Source organism: Salmo salar, chromosome ssa23 (genome assembly GCF_905237065.1).
Source record: "Salmo salar chromosome ssa23, Ssal_v3.1, whole genome shotgun sequence".
NCBI lineage: Eukaryota > Metazoa > Chordata > Actinopteri > Salmoniformes > Salmonidae > Salmo > Salmo salar.
Window position 1 is genome coordinate 3,971,867 of NC_059464.1, and position 27,548 is coordinate 3,999,414.

The 27,548-nt window shown below is 44.0% G+C and overlaps 1 protein-coding gene across 1 annotated transcript in view; it reads left to right on the forward strand.

Annotated features, from left to right (window-relative positions):
- The first annotated feature begins 686 nt into the window (after window positions 1-686).
- The window catches only part of LOC106583932 (rho guanine nucleotide exchange factor 18-like), a 31,463-nt gene continuing 4,601 nt past the window's right edge, over window positions 687-27,548 (forward strand). The window contains exons 1-11 of the mRNA XM_045705889.1: window positions 687-1,096; window positions 1,880-1,992; window positions 4,090-4,230; window positions 4,539-4,789; window positions 16,309-16,431; window positions 16,641-16,758; window positions 20,344-20,598; window positions 20,705-20,781; window positions 25,247-25,425; window positions 26,884-26,954; window positions 27,161-27,346. Of these exons, the coding sequence (XP_045561845.1) occupies window positions 687-1,096; window positions 1,880-1,992; window positions 4,090-4,230; window positions 4,539-4,789; window positions 16,309-16,431; window positions 16,641-16,758; window positions 20,344-20,598; window positions 20,705-20,781; window positions 25,247-25,425; window positions 26,884-26,954; window positions 27,161-27,346 (1,924 nt within the window). The remainder of the gene's footprint in view (window positions 1,097-1,879; window positions 1,993-4,089; window positions 4,231-4,538; window positions 4,790-16,308; window positions 16,432-16,640; window positions 16,759-20,343; window positions 20,599-20,704; window positions 20,782-25,246; window positions 25,426-26,883; window positions 26,955-27,160; window positions 27,347-27,548) is intronic.

The following is a 27,548-nucleotide window of genomic DNA, read 5'->3' on the forward strand; positions in this document are numbered from 1 at the left end:
AAAAATTGTACATTTATTTGTTTATAACTTTTTTGGACTTCAAAAGCTGTGGTAATTATAATTTTTGCAGTGCTAGTTGTGGAAATGTTGGTAAAATGCATAATATCTGATTAATATACCACGTAATAATTATGAAATAGATACATGCAGATCCTAATCTTAGTGATCCAAGAGGAATTATGGTGGAAAATGTTTCTTTTTTGTCAAGTGCCAGTCTCATGAGAATCACCCAGATGTTAAACTGCTCATCCTCAGTCGCAGCGGTCTGGTGGATAAGTGCAGAAGCTACACTGCCCATTCTCAGTAGCAGCAGTCTAGCACGTGAGGGTTGAGTCTACGCTGCTCATCCTCAGTAGCGGTAGTCATCTGAAGAGCAGCAAGACTCTGACTGACAGACACCTGTGTTCTCATCTCCCCTCCTACTTGTTGATCTCTGATCTCTCTAATATCACACAGCCCACCCCAGCCCTGCCCTCGCTGGAAACAGAGAGGTGGAGGAGGGGAAGGGAAGAGAGAGCGAGAGAGATGTAGAAAAAACGAGAGAGAGAAAAGGAAAGGGGCATGTGTGATCTCTAGAATGTACTTAATCAGGAGTCGGGTGGGCATATAAAGCCATGTGTGTATCAGTCTCCGTGACTAGTGTGAGCAGCAGCATCACCTCTACTCCTGCGAGACAGACCGACACTATGGAGCTAGAGGTTAACAAGGGGGTTGGTCGGGCGAGACCTGCCCGGAGTAGGGTCAATGTCTGGGGGCCCTCCTGGGGTCTGTCTGGCCGTCTGGGAGTCCGGGTGCTGATGCACAGAGACCACCTCACCTGTCGCTTCCTGCAGGGTTCTCTGCCTCACGTCTGGCTGCAGCGTTACTGGGGCAAGCAGCGCTTTTGCCATCTCTCATCCTTCTCTCGTCTTTTCCCAGCCCTGAGGAAGGGGGACAAGTCCTCGCTGGCCCCTGATGGGCCCTCCAGCTCGCCGCAAGTCCCAGGCATGACCCTCAGCCCACCGAGACCCAGTGCTCAGCCTGCTGCCTCCAGCAGCTCTTCCTCCAGCCACAGTCACACTGCTGCAGCCTACCTCAACCACAACAGCAGCTCTGGGTTAGTACTAACAACAGCTAGCCACCTGACCAATCAGTCAGCAGGCTACATAAGCTAGCCGCTGGTCAATAGCAGTGTATTGACCGCCACTATGTAGGCTATACCATTGTCATAATAGACTGTAGTTATAGACTATACCACTGCCCTATATCATCTGTATAGACTCTATACCACTGCTCTGTATAATTTCATTTGTGAATTGAATGTTAGTTTTTAAGCAAATACATTTTACCTTTCTGGTGGTTGTGGTGCATGCAAGCTGGTTTTGGCTTTATTTTTTTCTACATGTCTGTGATGTGTTATTAATAGGTGACATGCTGCAGCTAACTGTCAAGTGAATTTTGCAGTTCTTTGATTTGAGTTGAGACAGCACTGGCTGTTTTAAGCTCTATCATAGTGCTGTCGTAGACGGGGCATCTTGCAGGCAGGCAGGCAGGTTGCGGGAGGTGTGTAGCTGTGTCTTTGCCATCTGTGGTAGTATAGTCTCTCTCAGCATGTATGCCAGTCTAGCTGTAGTGTAGCTGTGTCTTTGTCTCCTGTGGTTGAGTAGTGTCCGTGTAGTATCTCAGCATGTACAGTATGTATGCCACTTTAGTGTAGTGTAGCTGTGTCTTTCTCCTATGCCGGGGGGGTGTTGGTGTTAGTGTGTCTTGTTGTAACATCTCAGTCCAGTATGTCATTCAGGACCTCTGTATTGTAGCTGTGTCTGTAGTATTAGTGTATAGTAGTCTTGTAGTCTCTCAGTATGTATTCCACTCTGGACCTGTGGCGCTCCTCTTTCAGATCCCTCCCAGGGGACATGGACGAGATGGACAGCCTCCGCTTCGGGATCAAGCGCTTCAACGAGTATGCGGTGTCCCTGACCCCTTCCACCACTGACTCCATCATCGTAGAGGGTGAGTGGGTTAGGGAGGGAGCTGCTCTTTAGAGCTTAGATACATGAGAGCGAGTACCGTACAGCCGGAGTGGACAACCACTACTGAGTGTGCAGGCTTTTGCTCCAACCCTGTTGTAACTAACACAATTCAGCTAATCAAAGTCCTATCGAGGAGCCAATTAGTAGAATCAGGTGTGCAAGATTAGGGTTGGAGAGAAAGCCTTCAGGAGGGTAGCTCTCCAGGAGGAAGGTCATGCAACCCTGTTGTTATCCTAGGTTATGAGACGGGTTATATGGCTGGCATATAGAGAGCGTGGGCTGTTGGGAGAGAGATCGGACCTCACCCAGTTTCATTAAGCTGGAATGTGTGGAAGAGACTGCATGATTATCCCAGGTTGTCTAGCAGTGATGTAGCTAGTGCTGCTACAGTAGCAAGACAGAAACAGTCATCCAACCCGACTACGGGAGATCAGTATGTGTTAGTGGTCGTAGCGTAGAATTATTATTTTAGCATTTAATTGCACATATTGCTAAACCATGTGATGTGACTTTAATTAGGGCTAGGGGGCAGTATTGACACGGCTGGATAAAAAACGTACCCGATTTAATCTGGTTACTACTCCTGCCCAGTAACTAGAATATGCATATAATTATTGGCTTTGGATAGAAAACACTCCAAAGTTTCTAAAACTGTTTGAATGGTGTCTGTGAGTATAACAGAACTCAAATGGCAGGTCAAAACCTGAGAGATTCCTTTACAGGAAGTGGCCTGTCTGACCATTTATTGGCTTTCTTTGACATCTCTTTCCAAAACTTAAGATCTCTGCGGTAACGTGACACTTCCCACGGCTCCAATAGGCTCCCAGAGCCCGGGAAAAACCTGAATGTCGTCATTCCAGCCCCAGGCTGAAACACATTATCGCCTTTCTCAAGTGGCCGATCAAGGGACAGTGGGCTTAGGCGTGTGCACTGGCCGCCCCCGTCTTTCTGTTTTTTCCTCTGTTTACCGAAAAGGAGATTCCCGGTCGGAATATTATTGCTTTTTTACGAGATAAATTGCATAAAAATTGATTTTAAACAGCGGTTGACATGCTTCGAAGTACGGTAATGGAATATTTAGATTTTTTTTGTCACGAATTGCGCCATGCTCGTAACCCTGATTTACCATTTCGGATAGTGTCTGGAACGCACGAACAAAACGCCGCTATTTGGATATAACGATGGATTATTTGGGACCAAACCAACATTTGTTATTGAAGTAGAAGTCCTGGGAGTGCATTCTGATGAAGACAACAAAGGTAATAACATTTTTGTTATAGTAAATCTGATTTTGGTGAAGGCTAAACTTGCCGGGTGTCTAAATAGCTAGCCCGTGATGGCTGGGCTATGTACTTAGAATATTGCAAAATGTGCTTTCACCAAAAAGCTATTTTAAAATCGGACATATCGAGTGCATAGAGGAGTTCTGTATCTATAATTCTTAAAATAATTGTTATGCTTTTTGTGAACGTTTATCGTGAGTAATTTAGTAAATTGTTAGTAAATTCCCCGGAAGTATGCTAGTTCTGAACGTCACATGCTAATGTAAAAAGCTGTTTTTTGATATAAATATGAACTTGATTGAACAAAACATACATGTATTGTATAACATAATGTCCTAGGGTTGTCATCTGATGAAGATCATCAAAGGTTAGTGCTGCATTTAGCTGTCTTCTGGGTTTTTGTGACATTATATGCTAGCTTGAAAAATGGGTGTCTGATTATTTCTGGCTGGGTACTCTGCTGACATAATCTAATGTTTTGCTTTCGTTGTAAAGCCTTTTTGAAATCGGACAGTGTGGTTAGATTAACGAGAGTCTTGTCTTTAAATAGCTGTAAAATAGTCATATGTTTGAAAAATTGAAGTAATAGGATTTTTAAGGTATTTGAAAATCGCGCCACTGGATTACACTGGCTGTTGCGTAGGTGGGACGAATTCGTCCCGCCTAGCCCAGAGAGGTTAACGAACATCACCTATTGAATGCATTAGAAATACATTGGAGTTGTGCTACACAAGCATACAGTCACATTGCTGCAGCCAGCCTCAACCTCAACCTGTTCCATGCCCCTCCCCCAGATGCATACTACTCTGCGGTTCAAGCTGATCTGGAGTCAGATGCCCAGGACTTGGATGTGGAGTCATGGAGCCTGGCTGTGGACCAACAGTACCTGAAGAAACACACCAAGGAGATGGTCAAGAGACAGGACGTCATCTACGGTCAGTTTGTCATACACTATCTTTGTTGTATTTTGATGCCTTATACATCTTGTTATATTTGTCGTGTTTTATGTAGGCTTTCAATGTGTTTTTGTAGTTATACCTGTGGTTAAGTTGAGGATTAGAAGGTGAATTATGAGAAGGGAGAAGCTCAACTCTTTTTGAATGTCAATTGTTCCATCCATCTCTGTCTGGCTCTACAATCAATAAAGGAGTCCGGTGGATGAAAAGCAAATTCCTGTAAAAGGCTAATTAGATGTTGAACCCCCTGTCTGTCTGTCAGTCATTCTGTCTATTTGTCCCAACAGAGTTGATGCAGACAGAGATGCATCACGTACGGACCCTGAAGATCATGTTGCGTGTGTACGTGAGGGAGCTGAAAGAGCACCTTCAGATGGATGAGCGGCGTCTGGACTGTCTGTTCCCGCGGCTGGAGAACCTACTGGAGCTACACACACACTTCCTGTCCCACCTCAAAGAGCGGCGCCGAGACGCCACGCAGCCCGGCAGCGACAAGAACTACAACATACAGAGACTCGCTGACATCCTCACCACACAGGTAGAGACACCACACACACAGTGTTACACACACTTTCTCTAATTCACTCTCTCTTACATACACAGTGACTTGTAGTTTTCCCGTATTTGCAGGTAAAGAAAAATAAATTCCGATGCTGTATCCCAATTACCTTGACTGGAAATTCGAATCAAAAGGAAGAGAAAGACTAGATTATTCAAACAACAACTTTATTACAAGACTTGATCATCTGGAGCAATTAACAATCCACCCAATGGTGCAGCGTCAAGAGCCCAACGAACAAGAGTTGGGTCTCAGCTTTTATAACGTTTGTCTACATGGCAGTTTAGCAGGTGTTTGAGAGCGTGATGGGAACATTACATGCAGTTTTGTTAATCCTTTCTAGCTAATATCTAGGTGATGCTGCTCAAGCTAGCCTCTGTTCTCTTAATATCTCCACACAGCTGTGCCCTTTGAAAGATACGAAAAGAACAGGATGGACCAAAATCTGGTCACTCTCAGATGGCCCTTTGTCTTTGGCCGCATGACCAAGTTACTCAGAAACAAGAGTGATTCATTTCACATGGGAGGATTGGACAGTTTTAGAATTTAAGACAGACATTGTGTAACGACGGTCGTCAGGAATGGACCAAGGCGCAGCGGGTTGAGTGCTCATAATTAACTTTAATGAAAACACTACTACAAACAAAACAAAACGATGGACGACGAAGACAGACTTGAAGGCACAAGACAGCAATTCAAGTGACAACCTCCCACAAATTACAAACACAAACACACCCTAATATATAGGACTCTCAATCAAAGGCAACTAGACAACACCTGCCTTCAATTGAGAGTCCACACCCCAATTAACTAAACATAGAAACAGACTAACTAGAAAGAACAGACTAACAGAGCAGTGACCAAAAAACCCTGGAATACATAAATCAACTACCCTCTACATAATATACACACCCCGAACCACATAAACCAAATACCCTCTGCCACGTCCTGACCAGCCTACACTAACAAAATAACCCTCATACTGGACAGAACGTGACATTACCCCCCCCCCCCCCCCCAAAGGTGCAGACCCCGGATGCACCTCACACACAAAAAAACAACAACAAATAACCCCCAAAACACTAATAAATCCCCAAAAGTACATGGGAGGGAAGTGAGGGTGGCCACCGTCACCCACGGTGTTCCTGCAACACCCCCCCCCCAACCCCAATACTCCCCCCTCAGGAGGTGGCTCAGGAGCCGGACGCAGACCCCACTCCACCCCTGGCTCACTCCCCTCATAAAGTGTCTCTACAGTGATGTCCCTCTCTGTCGACCCCGGACTGTAGGGTGACTCTAGGAGCTCTGGACTGTAGGGTGACTCTAGGAGCTCTGGACTGTAGGGTGACTCTAGGAGCTCTGGACTGTAGGGTGACTCTAGGAGCTCTGGACTGTAGGAAGACTCTAGGAGCTCTGGACTGTAGACAGACTCACTTGGTTCTGGACTGTAGCCAGACTCACTCGGCTCTGAACAGTGGGCCGTCTCACCTGGTTCCGAACAGTGGGCCGTCTCTCTCCGGGGCACTGTCGTCGGAAGCTCTGGTGCGTGGGGCTGGCTTAGGACGTGCCAGACTAAGGACACGCACCACATGGCTAGTACGAGGAACATGGACAGGACGTGCTGGACTGGGCTGACGCACTGAAGCCTGGTGCGTGGTGCTGGTACTGGATATGCCAGCCTGGAAACCCACACCTTAGGGCTAGTGCATGGAGCGGGAACAGGACATACTGGACTGGGCTGACGCACTGGAAGCCTAGTGCGTGGTGCTGGTACTGGATATGCCAGCCTGAAAACACACACCTTAGGGCTAGTGCGTGGAGCGGGAACAAGACGTACTGGACTGGGCTGACGCACTGGAAGCCTGGTGCGTGGTGCTGGTACTGGATATGCCAGCCTGGAAACACACACCTTAGGGCTAGTGCGTGGAGCGGGAACAGGACGTACTGGACTGGGCTGACGCACTGGAAGCCTGGTGCGTGGTGCTGGTACTGGATATGCCAGCTTTAAACACACACCTTAGGGCTAGTGCGTGGAGCGGGAACAGGATATATTGGACCGTGAAGGCGCACTGGCGGTCTTGAGCGCAGTACTGGCTCCACCCTTCGTGGCTGGATGCCCGCTTTCCCCTGACAAATGAGGGGCGCAGGTACTGCGCACACCGGCCTGTGAATACTAGGCCTCAACGCCGTGCACCTCACTCCAACGCACGGGACCTGACTAATACTAGGCTGCCCCCAATAAGCACGGGGATTTGGCTTGCTTCTCAATCCTGGCCCTGCCAAACTACCCGTGTGCCCCCCCCCCCCCCCAAAAAAAATGATTGGGGCTGCCTCTCCGGCTTAATGGCTAGTCGTGTTCCCCTGTAGCGTTCCCGGTCTTCGCTCCATTTTTCCATGGGCCCTCTCCGGCCATAATCTGTTCCCATGTCCATTTCTCCCGTTGGTCCAACTCAAATTCCCTTTGCTCCAATAAGTCCACCTGTTGCTCCTTCCTCCACTGCTTGATCCGGATTTGGTGGGAGGTTCTGTAACGACGGTCGTCAGGAATGCACCAAGGCGCAGCGGGTTGAGTGCTCATAATTAACTTTAATGAAAACACTACTACAAACAAAACAAAACGATGGACGACGAAGACAGACTTGAAGGCACAAGACAGAAATTCAAGTGACAACCTCCCACAACTTACAAACACAAACACACCCTAATATATAGGACTCTCAATCAAAGGCAACTAGACAACACCTGCCTTCAATTGAGAGTCTACACCCCAATTAACTAAACATAGAAACAGACTAACTAGAAAGAACATAAACTAACAGAGCAGTGACCAAAAAACCCCGGAATACATAAATCAACTACCCTCTACATAATACACACACCCCGAACCACATAAACCAAATACCCTCTGCCACGTCCTGTCCAGCCTACACTAACAAAATAACCCTCATACTGGTCAGAACGTGACACATTGCAGTGCCAGTATCTACTAGAAATTCAATTGACTCACCGTTGACGAAGAGACGAACCGTTGGCTCCTTACGGGGGCTTGAAATAATCTTTGAATGCTGTCCAGGGGTGTCAACTGTAGAGGTCGACCGATTAATTGGCATGGCCGGTTAATTAGGGCCGATTTCAAGTTTTCATAACATTCGGTAAATCGGCATTTTTGGACGCCGATTACATTGCACTCCACGAGGAGACTGTTTGGCAGGCTGACAACCTGTTACGCGAGTGCAGCAAAGAGCCAAGGTAAGTTGCTAGCTAGCATTAAACTTATAAAAAACAATCTTAAGATAATCACTAGTTAAACTAATAATATCATCAACCATGTGTAGTTATCTAGCTTGTCCTGCGTTGCCTATAATCGATGAGGTGCCTGTTAATTTATCATCGAATCACAGCCTACTTCGCCAAACGGGTGATGATTTAACAAGCGGATTCGAAGAAAAAAAAAGCAATGTGTACCTAACCATGAACATCAATGCCTTTCTTAAAATCAATACACAAGTATATTTTTTTGAACCTGCATATTTAGTTAATATTACCTGCTAACATGAATTTCTTTAAACTAGGTAAATTGTGTCACTTCTCTTGTGTTCTGTGCAAGCAGAGTCAGGGTATATGCAGCAGTTTGGGCCGCCTGGCTCATTGCAAACTGTGTGAAGACCATTTCTTCCTAACAAGGACCGTCATTAATTTGCCGGAATTGTACATAATTATGACATAACATTGAAGGTTGTGCAATGTAACAGCAATATTTAAACTTAGGGATGCCACCCGTTAGATAAAATACGGAACGGTTCCGTATTTCACTGAAAGAATAAACGTTTTGTTTTCAAAATGATAGTTTCCGGATTTGACCATATTAATGACCTAAGGCTCGTATCTGTGTGTTTATTATATTATAATTAAGTCTATGATTTGATATTTGATAGAGCAGTCTGACTGAGCGGTGGTAGGCAGCAGCAGGCTGGTAAGCATTCATTCAAACAGCACTTTACTGCATTTGCCAGCAGCTCTTTGCAATGCTTGAAGCACAGCACTGTTTATGACTTCAAGCCTATGAACTCCTGAGATTAGGCTGGCAATACTATAGTGCCTATGAGAACATCCAATAGTCAAAAGGTATATGAAATACAAATGGTATAGAGAGAAATAGTCCTATAATTCCTGTAATATCTACAACTTAAAACTTCTTAACTGGGAATATTGAAGACTCATGTTAAAAGGAACCACCAGCTTTCATATGTTCTGAGCAAGGAACTTAAACGTTAGCTTTTCTTTACATGGCACGTATTGCATTTTTACTTTCTTCTCCAACACTGTGTTTTTGCATTATTTAAACCAAATTGAACAGGTTTCATTATTTATTTGAGACTAAATTGATTTTATTTATGTATTATATTAAGTTAAAATAAAAGTTAATTCAGTATTGTTGTAATTGTCATTATTATTAAAAATCGGTATCGGCTTTTTTGGTCCGCCAATAAATCGGTATTGGCATTGAAAAATCATAATCGGTCAACCTCTAGTCAACTGTCTCATCCTCGCGTCAGCCTCTGTGTGGGTTGTAAAGGGTCGTTTTCAGTGGCGGTCCTGTTCACCAGTTACCTCCCCCTCCCGATCCGTTCTTGCAGTCTTTTGCAAAATGTCCACTCTTTCCACAATTATAGCAATATGGTTGCTGTCGTCCGGACCGTCCGCACCGTCTCCCCCTCCTCTTCTACCTCTTCCTTTTCCTCTCTGTCAATCGTTTTGGAGGTCGTCCCTGGGCCTGCTGGCCCTGTCTTTGAGAATGCCAGCTGTGCATTCCTCCTTTTCCATGCTCTGTTTCGTCTTATCTTCTTGAGACAGTTGCTGCCTCTCAGCGCGTTTACAGTGTTCAATGACCGTCTGTAGGGTAGTAGTTTCCCAGCCAATGCAGGTCATCTTAACCTGTTTACCAAGGGCTGGCAAAAGTCCATTCATTAGGGCAGCCTTCAAGAGGCTGTTGTAGTCATCGGTTGCTGTTCTGATGCCACTGTGTTTGCGGAAACAGTTCTCCAATCTATGCCTTTAGTCCTCTAGTGAAATGGGAGTCATTGTAGGTGGTGTGTAGAACAGATTCCTACTGCTCTGGGGCTGTCTCTTAGGGGTCTGACAGTCCTTCAGTCGTATCAGGTCTTGTTTCGGGGTAGAGCTGCGGTGGGGAAGGCGGCTGAGCAGGCTGCTGTTGGACAACCAGGGCGGGTGCTGGTGCAGTGGAATCATAGGTATAATAGGGAGGTGGATAGTCATTGTTTCTCCTTTTCTTATCATTCACCATTATTCCTTTAACTTTCTTGTCTGCCCTTCTCTGCTTCTCTTTCCCATTTCTTAAAATCATCCCAGTCTATTCTACTTGCCTTGCCTTTCTTGGTTTCTTCTAAGTCCTGTAACTTCTTTCTACATTCTGCTAGCAAAACTTCACTTAATGTACTTTTCAAGGGAAAGTCTGCTAGCTTGTGCCAGAGCGGGACCTGTTCCAGAATGTCCCTGCCCCACTTATCCACCATTACCTTACCAGCGGGTCAGGCAGACAAGTTTCTCCCCTGCTTCTCTTGGCTCCCATTGTGAAACTTTGTCTATTCAAACACAAAACAAATAATATTTAGTTACGAACTTCTTCCTTTCTTAAAATAAATTATGGGTTAACTCAAAGGGGGAATTTCTTCACCATCAAAATATTTGTATATGTCTTTATGTAATTTAGAATTCTGTACCCATATAGTATTTCCCCCTATACAAAATGTTGTATGTGTTTTATGCACATAACCAATTATTTCCCTAAGTACACTACCGGTCAAAAGTTTTAGAACACCTGCTCATTTAAGGGTTTTTCTTTATGTTTACTATTTTCTACATTGTAGAATAATAGTAAAAATATCAAAACTATGAAATAACACATATGGAATCATGTAGTAACAAAAGTATTAAAATGTATTTTGATCTGTTTATATTTGAGATTCTTCCAAGTAGCCACACTTTGCCTTGATGACAGCTTTGCACACTCTTGGTATTCTCTCAACCAGTTTCATGAGGTAGTAATTCAATTAACAGGTGTGCCTTCTTAAAAGTTAATTTGTGGAATTACTTTATTTCTTAATGCGTTTGAGCCAATCAGTTGTGTTGTGACAAGGTAGATGGGGGTATAGAGAAGATGGTCTTTTGCCAAATACGGCGAAGTCCATATTATGGCAAGAACATCTCAAATAAGCAAAGAGAAACAACAGTCCATCACTACTTTAAGACATGAAGGCCAGTCAATCCAGTCTCAAAAACCATCAAGTGCTATGATGAAACAGGCTCTCATGAGGACCGCCACAGGAATGGAAGACCCAGAGTTACCTCTGCTGCAGAGGATACGTTCATTAGAGTTACCAGCCTCAGAAATTGCAGCCCAAATAAATTATTCAGAGTTCAAGTAACAGACATCAACTGTTCAGAGGAGATTGTGTGAATCAGGCCTTCATGGTCAAATTTCTGCAAAGAAACCACTACCAAAGGACACCAATAAGAAGAAGAGACTTGCTTGGGCCAATACATTAGACTGGCAGTGGACATTATCTAAAAATTTGAGATTTTTGGTTCCAACCGCCGTGTCTTTGTGAGACTATCATTTGTTTTTCAACAGCACAATGACTCAACACACCTCCTGTCACGGTTGTCGTCGGGAAAGGAGGACCAAAACGCAGCAGGAATGTGGATGCTCATCTTGATATTTATTGAAAACACCAAAATAACAAACGACGAAGAACTCACGAACAACCAAACAGTCTTGTAAGTCTCACACACGCAAAACAAGAGACAATCTCCCACAAACACTAAACCAAACACATACCCATATATAGGACTCTCAATCAGAGGCAACGAGAAAGCACCTGCCTCCAATTGAGAGTCCAATGCCCCATTAACCTAAACATAGAAATACAACTGACTAGACTAAACAGAAATACATAAATAAGGAACAGTGCCCCAAAACCCCGGAATACATAAATAAAATACCCTTCTACCAAAAACACCACCCCGAACCACATAAAACAAATACCCTCTGCCACGTCCTGACCAAACTACAATAACAAATAACCCTTATACTGGTCAGGACGTGACACCTCCAGGCTGTGTATAAGGCTATTTACCAAGGAGGAGAGTGGAGTGCTGCATCAGATGACCTGTCCTCCACAAACCCGACCTCAACCAAATTGAGATGGTTTGGGATGAGTCGGACCGCAGAGTGAAGGAAAAGCAGCCAACAAGTGCTCAGCATATGTGGGATCTCCTTCAAGACTGTTGGAAAAGCATTCCCGGTGAAGATGGTTGAGAGAATGCCAAGAGTGTGCAAAGCTGTCATCAAGGCAAAGGGTGGCTACTTTCCCTGTCCTAGAACCACATAACTCATGCATTTACATCTGATGATTGCAAACCATGGCATATCAATTAATATTAATTAAGTACTTTGCCAACTAATGCTCATTTACCCGGGAATACCTCTTATAAAACAGGGTTTTCTCCACACACAGTAGAGCCCTCCTTTGTCACTAAGACAAGGTCTTCTTCACACACAGTGACAACTCACCCATCTCTGACCAGGTTATCCCTGCTCCTACAAGGATCCTAGTCAGAGATGTCCCTGCTCCAACAGGGCAACTCGTCCCAGAATTTCTCCTTTAATTAATGATATCTGTTCCAACAGAGTTCCTAATTAAATATTCTAGGACTTCCCCTATCAGAAATAACTCTACAACAAAGTTTAAAGCTAGGGGTGTCTTTGCTCCAACAAAGACCTAATGTGCTGTCACAGTTGTCGTCGGGAAAGGAGGACCAAAATGCAGCAGGTATGTGGTTGCTCATCTTGAACTTTTATTAGACTCAAAATGGACACCAAAATAACAAAACGAACTCACGATCACCGAACAGTTTTCTCAGGCTCATACACGCTAGACAAGAAACAATCTCCCACAAAACCTACACCAAACAATTACCCATATATAGGACTCTCAATCAGAGGCAACGAGGAAGCACCTGTCTCCAATTGAGAGTCCCAACCCCCCCATTAACCTAACATAGAAATACACTCACTCGACTAAACATAGAACATAAACCAAAACCCGGAAATAAGAAATCAAACGCCCTTCAACAAACACACCACCCCGAACCACATAAAACAAATACCCTCTGCCACGTCCTGACCAAACTACCATAACAATTAACCCTTATACTGGTCAGGATGTGACATGTGCACAACCTGTTCCCAGAACAGGATTTTCTATGATGTTTGAAAGAAAATCTGTCTCACCCTTAAATGTATTTTGTCTGTTCGGGATGGCGTATCCGTCCACTGACGCTCTCTGCCGGGTTCGAGGCGGGGTCCCTTCTGCTCCTTTTAGTGGGGTGTGGGCTCCCTGAGCCACACCTAACGTAGCCCCTGTGCACAATTAACCTCTGTGTCTCCGGGAACGATCAGCAAGCGGAGTTAGCCATCCCATCCTAGTCGCCAAGAATTGTCGTGGAAATTCTAACCAGAAAGGAAGAGACTGCAGATTCTTCAAAATAACAACTTTTTATTATACTATTTGCAAATCTGGAGCAGATAACAGTCCACTCAACAGTGCAGCGCTAAGAGCCAACCGACAAGAGTTGGGTCTCAACTTCTATAACCTTTGTCTACGTGGCAGTTTAGCAGGTGTGAGAGAGCCTACAAACAAGTCATAACACCAGTTTTGTTACTCCTTTCTGCTGATAGAATTGTCGCTGCTTCTCAAGCTAGGCTCTGTTCTCTTAGTATCTCCACACAGCTGTGCCCTTGAAAGATAAAAAAGGAACAGGATGGACCAAAAACTGGTCACTCTCAGATAGCACTGTCTTTGGCTGCGTGACTAAGTTACTCAGAAACAAGAGGAAAAACTCTGGCTTCTTCTAACATCAGAAACAGACAGAACAAAGTTAGTAATTTTCCCACATAACTGTCTTCCACTCTCTGCCTCCTTCCCTTTTATAAGTGAAAATAAGATATACACTGAGTATACAAAACCTTAAAAACACAGACTTAATAGGTGAATCCAGGTTAAAGCTATGATCCCTTATTTATATCACTTGTTAAATCAACTTCAGTCAGTGTAGAGGAAGGGGAGGTTAAAGAAGGATTTTAAAGCTTTGAGACAATTGAGAGATGGATTGTGTATGTGTGCCATTTTTAGAGGGTGAATGGGCAACACAATAGAATTAAGTGCCTTTGAATGGGTTATGGTAGTAGGTGCCAGGCTCACCGGTTTGAGGGTACCAAGAACTGCAACACTGCTGTGTTTTTCATGCACAGTTACCTGTGTGTATCAATAATAGTCCACCGCCCTAAGGACATCCAGCCAACTTCACACAACTGTGGGAAGCATTGGAGTCAACATGGGCCACAATCCCTGTGGAATGCTTTCAACACCTCTACTCTATGCCCCAACAAATTGAGGCTGTTCTAAGGGCAAAAGGGATGCAATTTAATATACTGCTCAAAAAAATAAAGGGAACACTTAAACAACACATCCTAGATCTGAATGAAAGAAATAATCTTATTAAATATTTTTTTCTTTACATAGTTGAATGTGCTGACAACAAAATCACCAAAAAATAATCAATGGAAATCCAATTTATCAACCCATGGAGGTCTGGATTTGGAGTCCCACTCAAAATTAAAGTGGAAAACCACACTACAGGCTGATCCAACTTTGATGTAATGTCCTTAAAACAAGTCAAAATGAGGCTCAGTAGTGTGTGTGTGGCCTCCACGTGCCTGTATGACCTCCCTACAACGCCTGGGCATGCTCCTGATGAGGTGGCGGATGGTCTCCTGAGGGATCTCCTCCCAGACCTGGACTAAAGCATCCGCCAACTCCTGGACAGTCTGTGGTGCAACGTGGCGTTGGTGGATGGAGCGAGGCATGATGTCCCAGATGTGCTCAATTGGATTCAGGTCTGGGGAACGGGCGGGCCAGTCCATAGCATCAATGCCTTCCTCTTGCAGGAACTGCTGACACACTCCAGCCACATGAGATCTAGCATTGTCTTGCATTAGGAGGAACCCAGGGCCAACGGCACCAGCATATGGTCTCACAAGGGGTCTGAGGATCTCATCTCGGTACCTAATGGCAGTCAGGCTACCTCTGGCGAGCACATGGAGGGCTGTGCGGCCCCCCAAAGAAATGCCACCCCACACCATGACTGACCCACCGCCAAACCGGTCATGCTGGAGGATGTTGCAGGCAGCAGAACGTTCTCCACGGCGTCTCCAGACTCTGTCACGTCTGTCACATGTGCTCAGTGTGAACCTGCTTTCATCTGTGAAGAGCACAGGTTGCCAGTGGCGAATTTGCCAATCTTGGTGTTCTCTGGCAAATGCCAAACGTCCTGCACGGTGTTGGGCTGTAAGCACAACCCCCACCTGTGGACGTCGGGCCCTCATACCACCCTCATGGAGTCTGTTTCTGACCGTTTGAGCAGACACATGCACATTTGTGGCCTGCTGGAGGTCATTTTGCAGGGCTCTGGCAGTGCTTCTCCTGCTCCTCCTTGCACAAAGGCGGAGGTGCGGTCCTGCTGCTGGGTTGTTGCCCTCCTACGGCCTCCTCCACGTCTCCTGATGTACTGGTCTGTCTCCTGGTAGCGCCTCCATGCTCTGGACACTACGCTGGCAGACACAGCAAACCTTCTTGCCACAGCTCACATTGATGTGCCATCCTGGATGAGCTGCACTACCTGAGCCACTTGTGTGGGTTGTAGACTCCGTCTCATGCTACCACTAGAGTGAAAGCACCGCCAGCATTCAAAAGTGACCAAAACATCAGCCAGGAAGCATAGGAACTGAGAAGTGGTCTGTGGTCCCCACCTGCAGAACCACTCCTTTATTGGGGGTGTCTTGCTAATTGCCTATAATTTCCACCTGTTGTCTATTCCATTTGCACAACAGCATGTGAAATTTATTGTCAATCAGTGTTGCTTCCTAAGTGGACAGTTTGATTTCACAGAAGTGAGATTGACTTGGAGTTACATTGTGTTGTTTAAGTGTTCCCTTTATTTTTTTGAGCAGTGTATTAGTAAGGTGTTCCTAATGTTTTGTGCACTCAGTGAACCTGTCAGAAAGTGCCGGAGTCTGGTGTAGTGGTCAAAGGCTATGTTGACACAGGTACCCAATTCTGATCTTTTTCCCAATTATGTGCAAGTTGTCTGATCGTTTGTCAAAGACCAATTGGTGGCAAAATATCAGAATTGGCTGCCTGTGTAAACAAAGCCTGAGCTGCCAACTCCGGATCGCATATGCTCCCCTGCCGTTGGGGGTTCGAGTCCCGTCTCGGCCACTCAGTCTATGCCCCTACTATCTGTCTCCCTCTCTATAAAAAATGCCTACAATTAAAAACTTGTCAGTGAAAGGTGATCAGAGGAGCCCGGGAAGACTAACAATACTGAGACTGTTCTCATCCTTGTCTCCTCTCCAGTTTTCAGGTGAGATAGGGGAGCGGATGAAGGAGAGCTATGGTGATTTCTGTAGCCGCCACACAGAGGCTGTCAGCTATTACAAGGAGCAGCTACACAACAAGAAGTTCCAAAACCTCATACGGGTAAGTTTTTGGTTCTACGATAATAGAGACATTGACAAATCCTGTCCAATCCACTATGTGCTAACTTAAAGGAACATTAATGACAGTGGGCCATTTAAGAAGATATGAGACTTTATCCACATTCAGCAGTTGTATGTATCCAGAAATATTTACAGATTACACTACATGGTCTATGAACTGTGTATAGAATATGTAGCTTTTTCTTCCAGAAAATCAACAATTTTTCCATTGTGAGAAGATTAGGAGTGACAGAGTGTATTCTCCTGGTGACACAACGCATCACGAAGTACCCAGTGCTGGTGGAACGCATTTTGCAGAACACAGAAGGTAAGGAGACCCGATCCCGACTTAGGAATTTATGTCTTTCCTACCCACTTCTCAGTATTTGGTATTCAGACTTACATTATTCAGTCGCGTAACGTGCTCTGCAGGTGTGACTACCTTGCACTCTGAATACATTTCATTCAACCGGGGGGGGGCACTTCACAAAATAGATGGCATCATGAGGGGGGAAAATGATGTGGAAATATTAAAGCAACATCTCAAGACATCAGTCAGGAAGTTAAAGCTTGGTCGCAAATGGGTCTTCCAAATGGACAATGACCCCAAACATACTTCCAAAGTTGTGGCAAAATGGCTTAAGGACAACAAAGTCAAGGTATTGGAGTGGCCATCACAAAGCCCTGACCTCAATCGTATAGAAAATTTGTGGGCAGCACTGAAAAAGCGTGTGCGAGCAAGGAGGCCTACAAACCTGACTCAGTTACACCAGCTCTGCCAGGAGGAATGGGCCAAAATTCGCCCAACTTATTGTGGGAAGCTTGTGGAAGGCTACCTGAAACATTTGACCCAAGTTAAACAATTTAAAGGCAATGCTGCCAAATGCATAATGAGTGTAGTCCTATAAATCTAACCTAATTCTCACTTATCATGGAACTGTATGACAACGGTACAGTCGTTGTGAACCATGCTCCAGGTTTGACCTGCTACGTATGGGCTCGGTTGCATAATGATTAAAATAGGCTCCATGTCCCAAATTATTGCACAACGTTTCGTTAGCCTAATATGATCCACTAATGCTAGCGACCCTCAGGAATGAAAGGTAAACGGCATGGAATTATGCAAAATCTAAGTTTCAAATGGAAGAAAATGAACACTAAAGTGACAGTGATAAATGTATGTGGATATTACTGACGGTGGCTAATATTTAACATGATACAAATTGTAAAATAAAACGGAGAAAAGCCCAGGCATAGACTTTAATTAAACATTCTAAAGCCCATACATCAACTCGGCAGGTTAAGCCTTACAGAAGCCTATAGATTGGGTGTCCAAATTTCATCCACGCAAATTAGGAGGGCTCACAATAAAAATGTCGAATAACAGCACAGCTTTTTATAGCCTATTTCACTGTGGAAAAGGGGCCATAATGCCTTTTTGAAATCGGACAATGCTGTTAGATTAACGAGAGTCTTATCTTTAAAATGGTGTAAAGTAGTCGTATGTTTGAAAAATTGAAATTATTGCATTTTTGAGGTTTTTGTATTTCACGCCACGCTCTTCCATTGGATATTGGCGAGGCGTTCCGCTAGCCTCAACTTAAGGTCTTTGTGACAGGAACTTCAAAGACTGTTGGAATAGAAAGAATAGCATTATTTCTCCCTAACGTTCAGAGATGGCCTATTGCAATGAACACTGGCCAGCGTACTAACAAGGTAATCATTAAACCTTTAATGAAAAAATAAATATCACCCGCTCAGCTGATCTCAGTTGCAACCATCACGGGCCACTGATTTTGTGCTCCATAACTCTTAGACTACGATTTCCACACCCCAGTGTGAATTTGATTAACATAATATATATATATATTTTTAAATCCATCCATTTATACTACATGTTTTTTTTGTATGGGTTGCGTCTCAATCCACCGCATCTGCCGATGGCAGTGCTAGAGCGGTGTTTGTCAGACCATGAGACATCCCAAAAATCTGGTCTTCTCACAAAAACGCCTGTAGTGTTCAAACGGTTTGGCCTACAAAGTACAGGATGGCGTTCTCCGTTTTGGTTCTAGGACACCCACAAGCCTCGTCTGAAGGTCCCCGGTACCAGTAAAAAAAAATAATAATTAATGAATGGAAGTATATGGAGATAGTTTAGTGCCGAAAATAATGGGATAAATACATGTACAAAAAATACTATAGCTCTCAGATATGGGACTGTTGTTCCACGTAGTGAATCTGTTATTCAATGCGTTTCTATTGGCTAATAGCATGATGCCAAATTCAATGTTTCATCCAATAATTTAATACATTTTTTTGATAACTTAAGGGGTCTTAAAATGTCAAATCAAATAGCTAAATAGTCCTTGGTATGACCATCTTTTTTTTTTTTAAAGTGCATATGTTAGCTTAGAACCCCCTTCCCCGTCAGACTCTAGAGGGATAACTTATTCAGGATCGGTGGGTCCCCAGGGGACGTTGAGCTAACATAGGCTAATGCGATTCGCATGAGCTTGTAAGTAAAGAGAAAATGTCCCAGGACAGACATATCTGATATTGGCAGAAAGCTTACATTCTTGTTAATCTAACTGCAGTGTCCCATTTACAGTAGCTATTACAGTGAAAGAATACCATGCTATTGTTTGAGGAGAGTGCACAGTTTTGAACATGAAAAGTTATTAATAAACATATTAGGCACATTTGGGCAGTCTTGATACAACATTTTGAACAGAAATGCAATGGTTCAGTCTAAAACTTTGCACATCCACTGCCTCCATCTAGTGGCCAAAATCTAAATTGTAACTGCACTGGAATAATACATGGACTTTCTCTTGCATTTCAAAGATTTTACAAAATAAAACAAAAAACCGAACGGTTGTTTTTTCTTGTATTATCTTTTACCAGGTCTATTGTGTTCTCCTACATTCCTTTCACATTTCCACAAACTTCAAAGTGTTTCCTTTCAAGTGGTACCAAGACTATGCATATCCTTGCTTCAGGGCCTGAGTTACAGTCAGTTAGATTTGTATATGTAATTTTAGGCTAAAATTGAAAACACGGGTCCGATCCTGAAGAGGATAATTACTTTGTAAGTCTATAGAAGGGGCTGAGAACCATGAGCCTCTTAGGTTTTGTATTGAAGGCAGTGTACCTAGAGGAGAATGGAAACTAGCTGTCCTCCGGCTATACCATGGTGCTTCCCTACTGAGTGCTGTTGAGGCTACTCTAGACCTTCCTTGCAAAACAGGGCATTTTAATCAATTATTTGGTGACGTGAATATATTTAGTATAGTTTTTTCTAAAAAGGAGAACTTTTGAAACATTTGACTTTTAAGTTCTGAGATTCACTGAGGAGGATGGTCCTACACTTCCTCCTCTGCGGAGCCTCCGCGGATAGGAGTGGGTTAAAAGGTGCTTGTGCATTGATAATCACACCAAAGACAGTATTAACAATAAGTAATACAAATATAGCTGCGAGCAGCACGTGGATCACAAGATGACAGGACACAATATCAGTTGGATAACAAAGCAAGCATGTAGGAACTACAGTATCTTCCTTTATGTGCAATCATAAGTCAAAATACAAAATCTGGAGTGAATCTGACGCATGGTTCATGAGGAGATGATTTTTAGCACTGAGTATACCAAACATTAGGAACACCTTCCTAATACAGTTGCACCACACGCCCCCCACTCCCCAAAGAACCTGTGTGTGGAAAACAGAGAAAGAGTATAGAGAAGAGAGAGACACACACACACTGACAGTAAAAAAACATTAGGAACACCTTCCTAATATTGAGTTGCACCGCCTTCTGCCCTCAGAACAGCCTCAACCATGTTAAGTTTTGCCCGTTCGTTGCAATCGACCCAGTGTGTCTGAAGTTGACCTGGGTCTTTTCTTTCCTCCCTCCAGTGGGCACAGAGGAGCATGAGGAGCTGACGAGGTCTCTGGGTCTGATCAAAGACTGCATCGTCCAGGTTGATGCCCTGGTCAACCTCCATCAGAAGGCCTCGCGCCTCCGAGACATCGCCCACAAGATGGAGCCCAAGTCTCTGGGCAAGATCAAAGATGGCCATGTGTTCCGCGGAGAGGACCTGGCCCTGGGCAGACGCAGGCTGCTGCACGATGGGACCGTCAACCACAAGGCTGCCTCTGGCAGACTCAAAGGTAACAGGATTACCTCTCCTCAGGCTGCATCTCCGTAGTCTGAAGTGACCTCTTCTGTCTGCATTGATCTCACACAGGTCTAAAAATGAAACTCCTTTCATTTCAGATATTCTCGCTGTGCTGCTGTCAGATGTCCTGTTGTTACTCCAAGAGAAAGACCAGAGATATGTCTTCTCTACTGTGGTGAGACGATAATTTTTGTCAGTTAATTTCACCATGTAACATAACTAACTTGAGTTTTGCCACTCTGGAAAACACTGACAAATATGGCATACTAACTCGACAGAAAGTTATACTGAACAAAAATAAACGCAACAATTTCAAAGGTTTTACTGAGTTACAATTCATATAAGGAAATCAGTCAATTGAAGTAAATTCATCAGGCCCTAATCTATGGATTTCACATGACTGGGAATACAGATATGCATCTGTTGGTTACAGATCAGAAAACCAGTCAGTATCTGGTGTGACCACCATTTGTCTCATGCAGTGCGACACATCTCCTTCGCATAGAGCTGATTAGGCTGTTGATTGTGGTCTGTGGAATGTCGTCCACTCTTCTTCAATGGCTGTGCGAAGTTTCTGGATATTGGCTAGGACTGGAACACACTAACGTATACATCAATCCAGAGCAGGAATTCAGGATCTCGTCATGGTTTCTCTGTGCATTCAAATTACCATTGATAAAATGCAACTGTGTTCCTTGTCCCTACTGCCACCATGGGGCAATCTGTTCACAACGTTGACATCAGAAAACCACTCACCCACATAACGCCATACACGCTGGCTGCCATCTGCCCGGTACAGTTGGAACTGGGATTCATCCATGAAGAGCACACTTCTCCAGCGTGCCAGTGGCCATCGAAGGTGAGCATTTGCTCACTGAAGTCGGTTACGATACCAAACTGCAGTCAGGCCAAGACCCTGGTGAGGACGACGAGCACGCAGATGAGCTTCACTAAGACAGTTTGTGCAGAATTTATTTGGTTGTGGAAACCTACAGTTTCATTAGCAATCCGGGTGGCTGGTCTGAAACGATCCTGCAGGTGAAGAAGCCGAATGTGGAGGTCCTGGGCTGGCGTGTTTACTTGGGGTCTGCGGTTCTGAGGCCAGTTGGACGTACTGCCAAATTCTCTAAAATGACGGAGGCTGCTTATGGTAGAGAACTTCTTCAGGCTAGGGTCCTTTTGTCTCTCAATTTCCACCTGACTGACGTGCCCAAAGTAAGCAAAGTAGGCCTGTTGCTCAGGCCCTGAAGCCAGGATATGCATATAATTGGTACCATTGGAAAACACTTTGAAGTTTGTAGAAATGTTAAAATAATGTAGGAGACTATAACACAATAGATATGGGAGGAGAAAATTCAAAGAAAAACCAACCAGATTTTTTTTTGGAGAGCCCATGCTCTTACAATGGAACATATAAGGAAATAATTAAATCTATCTCCCAGTATGCAATTCCTATGGCTTCCACTGGGTGTCAGTAGTATTTGTTCAAGGTTTCAGGCTTGTTTCTTCCAAAACGAGTAAGAGTAATGCTTTTTACTAAAGGAACACAGACTTGGAAATTCGTGTACGTGCGCGTGCGATGAAGAGGACATGCACCTGCTAATATTGCTTTCCTATTGAACAAACTTCTTTCCGTATGAAATATTATAGTTTAATTACATTTTAGGGTATCTGAGGATTAAATAGAAACATATTTTGACTTGTTGAAACAAAGTTTAGGGCTAGATTTTCAGATTCCTATCTTGGCATGTTGAACGAGTGGATTACTCAAATCAATGGCGCCAACTAAACAGACTTTTTGGGATGTAAAGAAGGATTTTACCTAACAAAACGACACTACATGTTATAGCTGGGACCCTTTGGATGACAAATCAGAGGAAGATTTTCAAAAAGTAAGTGAATATTTAGTCGCTATTTGTGAATTTATGAAACCAGTGCCGGTGGAAAAATATTTTGATGTGAGGCGCCGTCCTCAAACAATCGCATGCTTTCACTGTAAAGTCTACTGCAAATCAGACAGTGCAGGTAGATTAACAAGAATTTAAGCTTTCAACCGATATGTACCTAAATGTTTAATATCCATAATTTATTTGAATTGCGTGCCCTCCAGTTTCACCGGATGTTGTCCCGTTAGCGGGACGCCTAGCCTTAAGAAGTTCAATCTCTGGCAACAGCTACGGTGGACATTCCTGCAGTCAGCATGCTGATTGCACGCTCCCTCAACTTGAGACATCTGTGGCATTGTGTTGTATGACAAAACTGCACATTTTAGAGTGGCCTTCTATTGTCCCCAGCACAAGCTGCACCTGTGTAATGATCATGCTGTTTAGTAAGCTTCTTGATATGCCACAAATGTTAGGTGGATGGATTATCTTGGCAAAGGAGAAATGCTCACTAACATTGATGTAAACAAATGTGATTTTTTTTATATAAATAAGCTTTTTGTAAATATGAAACATTCCTAGGATATTTTTATATCAGCTCATGAAACATGGGATCAACACTTTACATGTTGCGTTTTTACTTTTGTTCAGTATACAGTGAGGGAAAAAAGTATTTGATCCCCTGCTGGTTTTGTAAGTTTGCCCACTGACAAAGAAATAATCAGTCTATAATTTTAATGGTAGGTTTATTTGAACAGTGAGAGACAGAGTAACAACAACAAAAATCCAGAAAAACGCATGTCAAAAATTTTATAAATTGATTTGCATTTTAATGAGGGAAATAAGTAAATACTATATAAATACTACCACTAATAATATAATAATAATAATATAATAATAATAATAATATAATAGTAAATACTCCCCTCTGCAAAACATGACTTAGTACTTGGTGGCAAAACCCTTGTTGGAAATCACAGAGGTCAGATGTTTCTTGTAGTTGGCCACCAGGTTTGCACACATCTCAGGAGGGATTTTGTCCCACTCCTCTTTGCAGATCTTCTCCAAGTCATTAAGGTTTCGAGGCTGACGTTTGGCAACTCGAACCTTCAGCTCCCTCCACAGATTTTCTATGGGATAAATGTCTGGAGACTGGCTAGGCCACTCCAGGACCTTAATGTGCTTTTTCTTGAGCCACTCCTTTGTTGCCTTGGCCGTGTGTTTTGGGTCAATGTCATGCTGGAATACCCATCCACGACCCATTTTCAATGCCCTGGCTGAGGGAAGGAGGTTCCCACCCAAGATTTGATGGTACATGGCCCCGTCCATCGTCCCTTTGATGCGGTAAAGTTGTCCTGTCCCCTTAGCAGAAAAACACGCCCAAAGCATAATGTTTCCACCTCCATGTTTGACGGTGGGGATGGTGTTCTTGGGGTCATAGGCAGCATTCCTCCTCCTCCAAACACGGCGAGTTGAGTTGATGCCAAAGAGCTCCATTTTGGTCTCATCTGACCACAACACTTTCACCCAGTTGTCCTCTGAATCATTCAGATGTTCATTGGCAAACTTCAGACGGGCATGTATATGTGCTTTTTTGAGCAGGGGGACCTTGCGGGCGCTGCAGGATTTCAGACCTTCACGGCGTAGTGTGTTACCAATTGTTTTCTTGGTGACTATGGTCCCAGCTGCCTTGAGATCATTGACAAGATCCTCCCGTGTAGTTCTGGGCTGATTCCTCACCGTTCTCATGATCATTGCAACTCCACGAGGTGAGATCTTGTATGGAGCCCCAGGCCGAGGGAGATTGACAGTTATTTTGTGTTTCTTCCATTTGCGAATAATCGCACCAACTGTTGTCACCTTCTCACCAAGCTGCTTGGCGATGGTCTTGTAGCCCATTCCAGCCTTGTGTAGGTCTACAATCTTGTCCCTGACATCCTTGGAGAGCTCTTTGGTCTTGGCCATGGTGGAGAGTTTGGAATCTGATTGATTGCTTCTGTGGACAGGTGTCTTTATACAGGTAACAAACTGAGATTAGGAGCACTCCCTTTAAGAGTGTGCTCCTAATCTCAGCTCGTTACCTGTATAAAAGACACCTGGGAGCCAGAAATCTTTCTGATTGAGAGGGGGTCAAATATTATTTCCCTCAATAAAATGCAAATCAATTTATAACATTTTTGACATGCGTTTTTCTGGATTTTTGTTGTTAATCTGTCTCTCACTGTTAAAATAAACCTACCATTAAAATTATAGACTGATCATTTCTTTGTCAGTGGGCAAATGTACAAAATCAGCAGGGGATCAAATACTTTTTTCCCTCACTGTAAATACAGCAGTCGTCTGTATATCTGTCTAGAAAGAGGGATGGGCAACTCCAGTCTTCGCCGGCCAGAGTGGTGTCATACTCCCCATCCCTAGCAAACACAGCTGATTAAACTAATTGCATTCTAAACTGAAGATCATGATTAGTTTATAATTGGAGTCAGGTGTGTTTGGATCAAATCCCCAAGCTGACAAGGTAAAAATCTGTCGTTCTGCCCCTGAGCAAGGCAGTTAACCCATTGTTCCCCGAAGACGTGGATGTCGATTGAGGCAGCCCTCCGCACCTCTCTGATTGAGGGGTTGGGTTAAATGTGTAGACACATTTCAGTTGAAGGCATTCAGTTGTACAACTGACTAGGTATCCCCCTTTCCCTTAGCTTTCTGTTGTAATTTTCTTTCAATTTGACTTTGAGCTGCCTTCTGTATCTCCCTCAGGACAACAAGCCATCAGTGATCTCCCTCCAGAAGTTGATTGTGAGGGAGGTGGCCCACGAAGAGAAGGCCATGTTCCTAATCTGTGCCTCCCCCAATGAGCCTGAGATGTACGAGATCCACACCGCCTCCAAGGAGGAGCGCAAAACCTGGATGACACACCTCCGCCAGGCAGTGGAGAGGTACACACACACAGGTTAAAGAAAAGGACTAGGGTGGACTGTATCTTAAGCTAGGTTGAGGAGTGATGGTGACACTGTGGTGCATCTATAAGAATGCAGGAAGGACGGTCAAAGGTTAGGTTTCCCAGTTCTGGTTGTTTTAGGATAGAGCTATGGAATGGGTGATATAGGTGGTAGGTCTGAAAGGAATACCAAAGGGCAGACTACATTAGCATAAGTGTCTGACCAGTGCTATGTGTTATTATATACTAATAACATTAGTATATAAAGTAGGCTACACCAGCAATACACCAATACTCAAGTTAGGACTAACAAAGGCTATTACTTGTTATGCTACAGAAAACATACTAGGCCAGTGCAGACATTAGGTCAAACTATGAGCTTGCAAACAACATAAATATACATGGGTTCTACAGTACAATTACTGCTACACAATATAATGTACTTACTTTAGTCATCTCACTCCCAACAAAAGGCAAAGGAATTGTGCTGCCCCATCCCACCACAAACACAGAGGTAAAACAAGCTGGCCAGAGAAATGGGAGAGGAAGGGTGATTAGTAGAATGAGTTCAGGTGTGGTGAGTTGGCAGGAGAGGGGATGTGTCCGCAGGGTTATAGGATGGTTTGTGAGATGGGTCATGTCTAGAAGGAATGTACTTAATGTCAGTGTGATGTCAAAACTTGCATATTCGAGTCCCGTTGGAGAGAATTTTTCCTAACCTGCTATGTTAATTCTCCTTATCTGCTGCGAAAAGTCACTTCTGACATTAGCGGCATCCCATCTAGTCAAAACCGGTGAGATGGCATGATCCTTCAGAACACGGGTCTCACACACACACACGCGCGCACACACACACACACACACACACACACACACACACACACACACACACAAAATGATCCTAACTGACCTAAGACAGGGAATTGTTACTAGGATTAAATGTCAGGAATTGTGAAACTGAGTTTAAATGTATTTGGCTAAGGGGTATGTAAACTTCCGACTTCAACTGTAAATGGCTTTGAACGTTGTATGGTAGTAGGTGCCAGGCACACCGGTTTGTGTCAAGAACTGCAACGCTGCTGAGTTTTTCACACTCAACATTTTCCTGTGAGTATCAAGAATGGTCCCCCACCCAAAGGACATCCAGCTAACTTGACACAACTGTGGGAAGAATTGGAGTCACCATGGGCCATCATCCATGTGCAACACTTTCAGCACTTTGTAGTCCATGCCCCAACGAATTGAGGCTGTTCTGTGGGCAAAGGGGTACTCAATATTAGGAAGGTGTTCCTAATGTTTTTTACTCTCAGTGTATGTCTGTCTTGCTCCCTTTTTCATTCTCTCTCACTCCCTCTTGCTCTCACTCTTACTCGCTCTTTCTTTTGCTAACTCTTTTCCTCTCTCTATTCTCCTTTCTTCATTCTCCTCTCTCTTCTCTCTGTTCTCTCTCTCTTAGTTGTCGACACACAGAGAGGCTCTTCAGTGAGGAGGAGGAGGCTCGAGCCGCCAAATTCAAAGAGTTCCAAGGTAACTAACGACGGAACGTCAGACAGTCAGACAGACCACCTATCTTTGTAAAGTAGTGTAATGTCGATGCTAGGCCATAAGGGTTTGCTCATGCACCAGTCAACAACATTCACATTTGCTCAATGTTTATCTTCCTTGTATTCCATTTATTTAGGTGAATCTGATCATTGAGAACTCTATTCTTCTGTCCCTCTCTCCTCTCCCAGATAGTCTGAGCCAGAAGGATGGCCAGATCGTGGCAGGTCTGACAGAGAAGCTGCAGCTGTTTGCAGACATGGCAGAGTCCGTGGCTGGTCTTGAGGATATGGCCTCACGCTCCCATCTGCTGCTGCGTGGTGACGCCTCAGACCTCCACCAGGGGGAGACGCTGCTCAAGGGAACCATCACTGAAGGTACAACAGACACAACATGTGCAGTACAGAATACAATACACTGGCTTTTGTTATAGTGTATAGGTTTTTGATCCAACACAAGACAACAAATTATTAATGTAATTCACAAATCATTCAGACTTTGATTAGATTAGTTTGTTACATACAGACACCCAACCAGTGGCAGTTTTAGCATGTAAAACTTGGTGGGGCAAACAAAAAA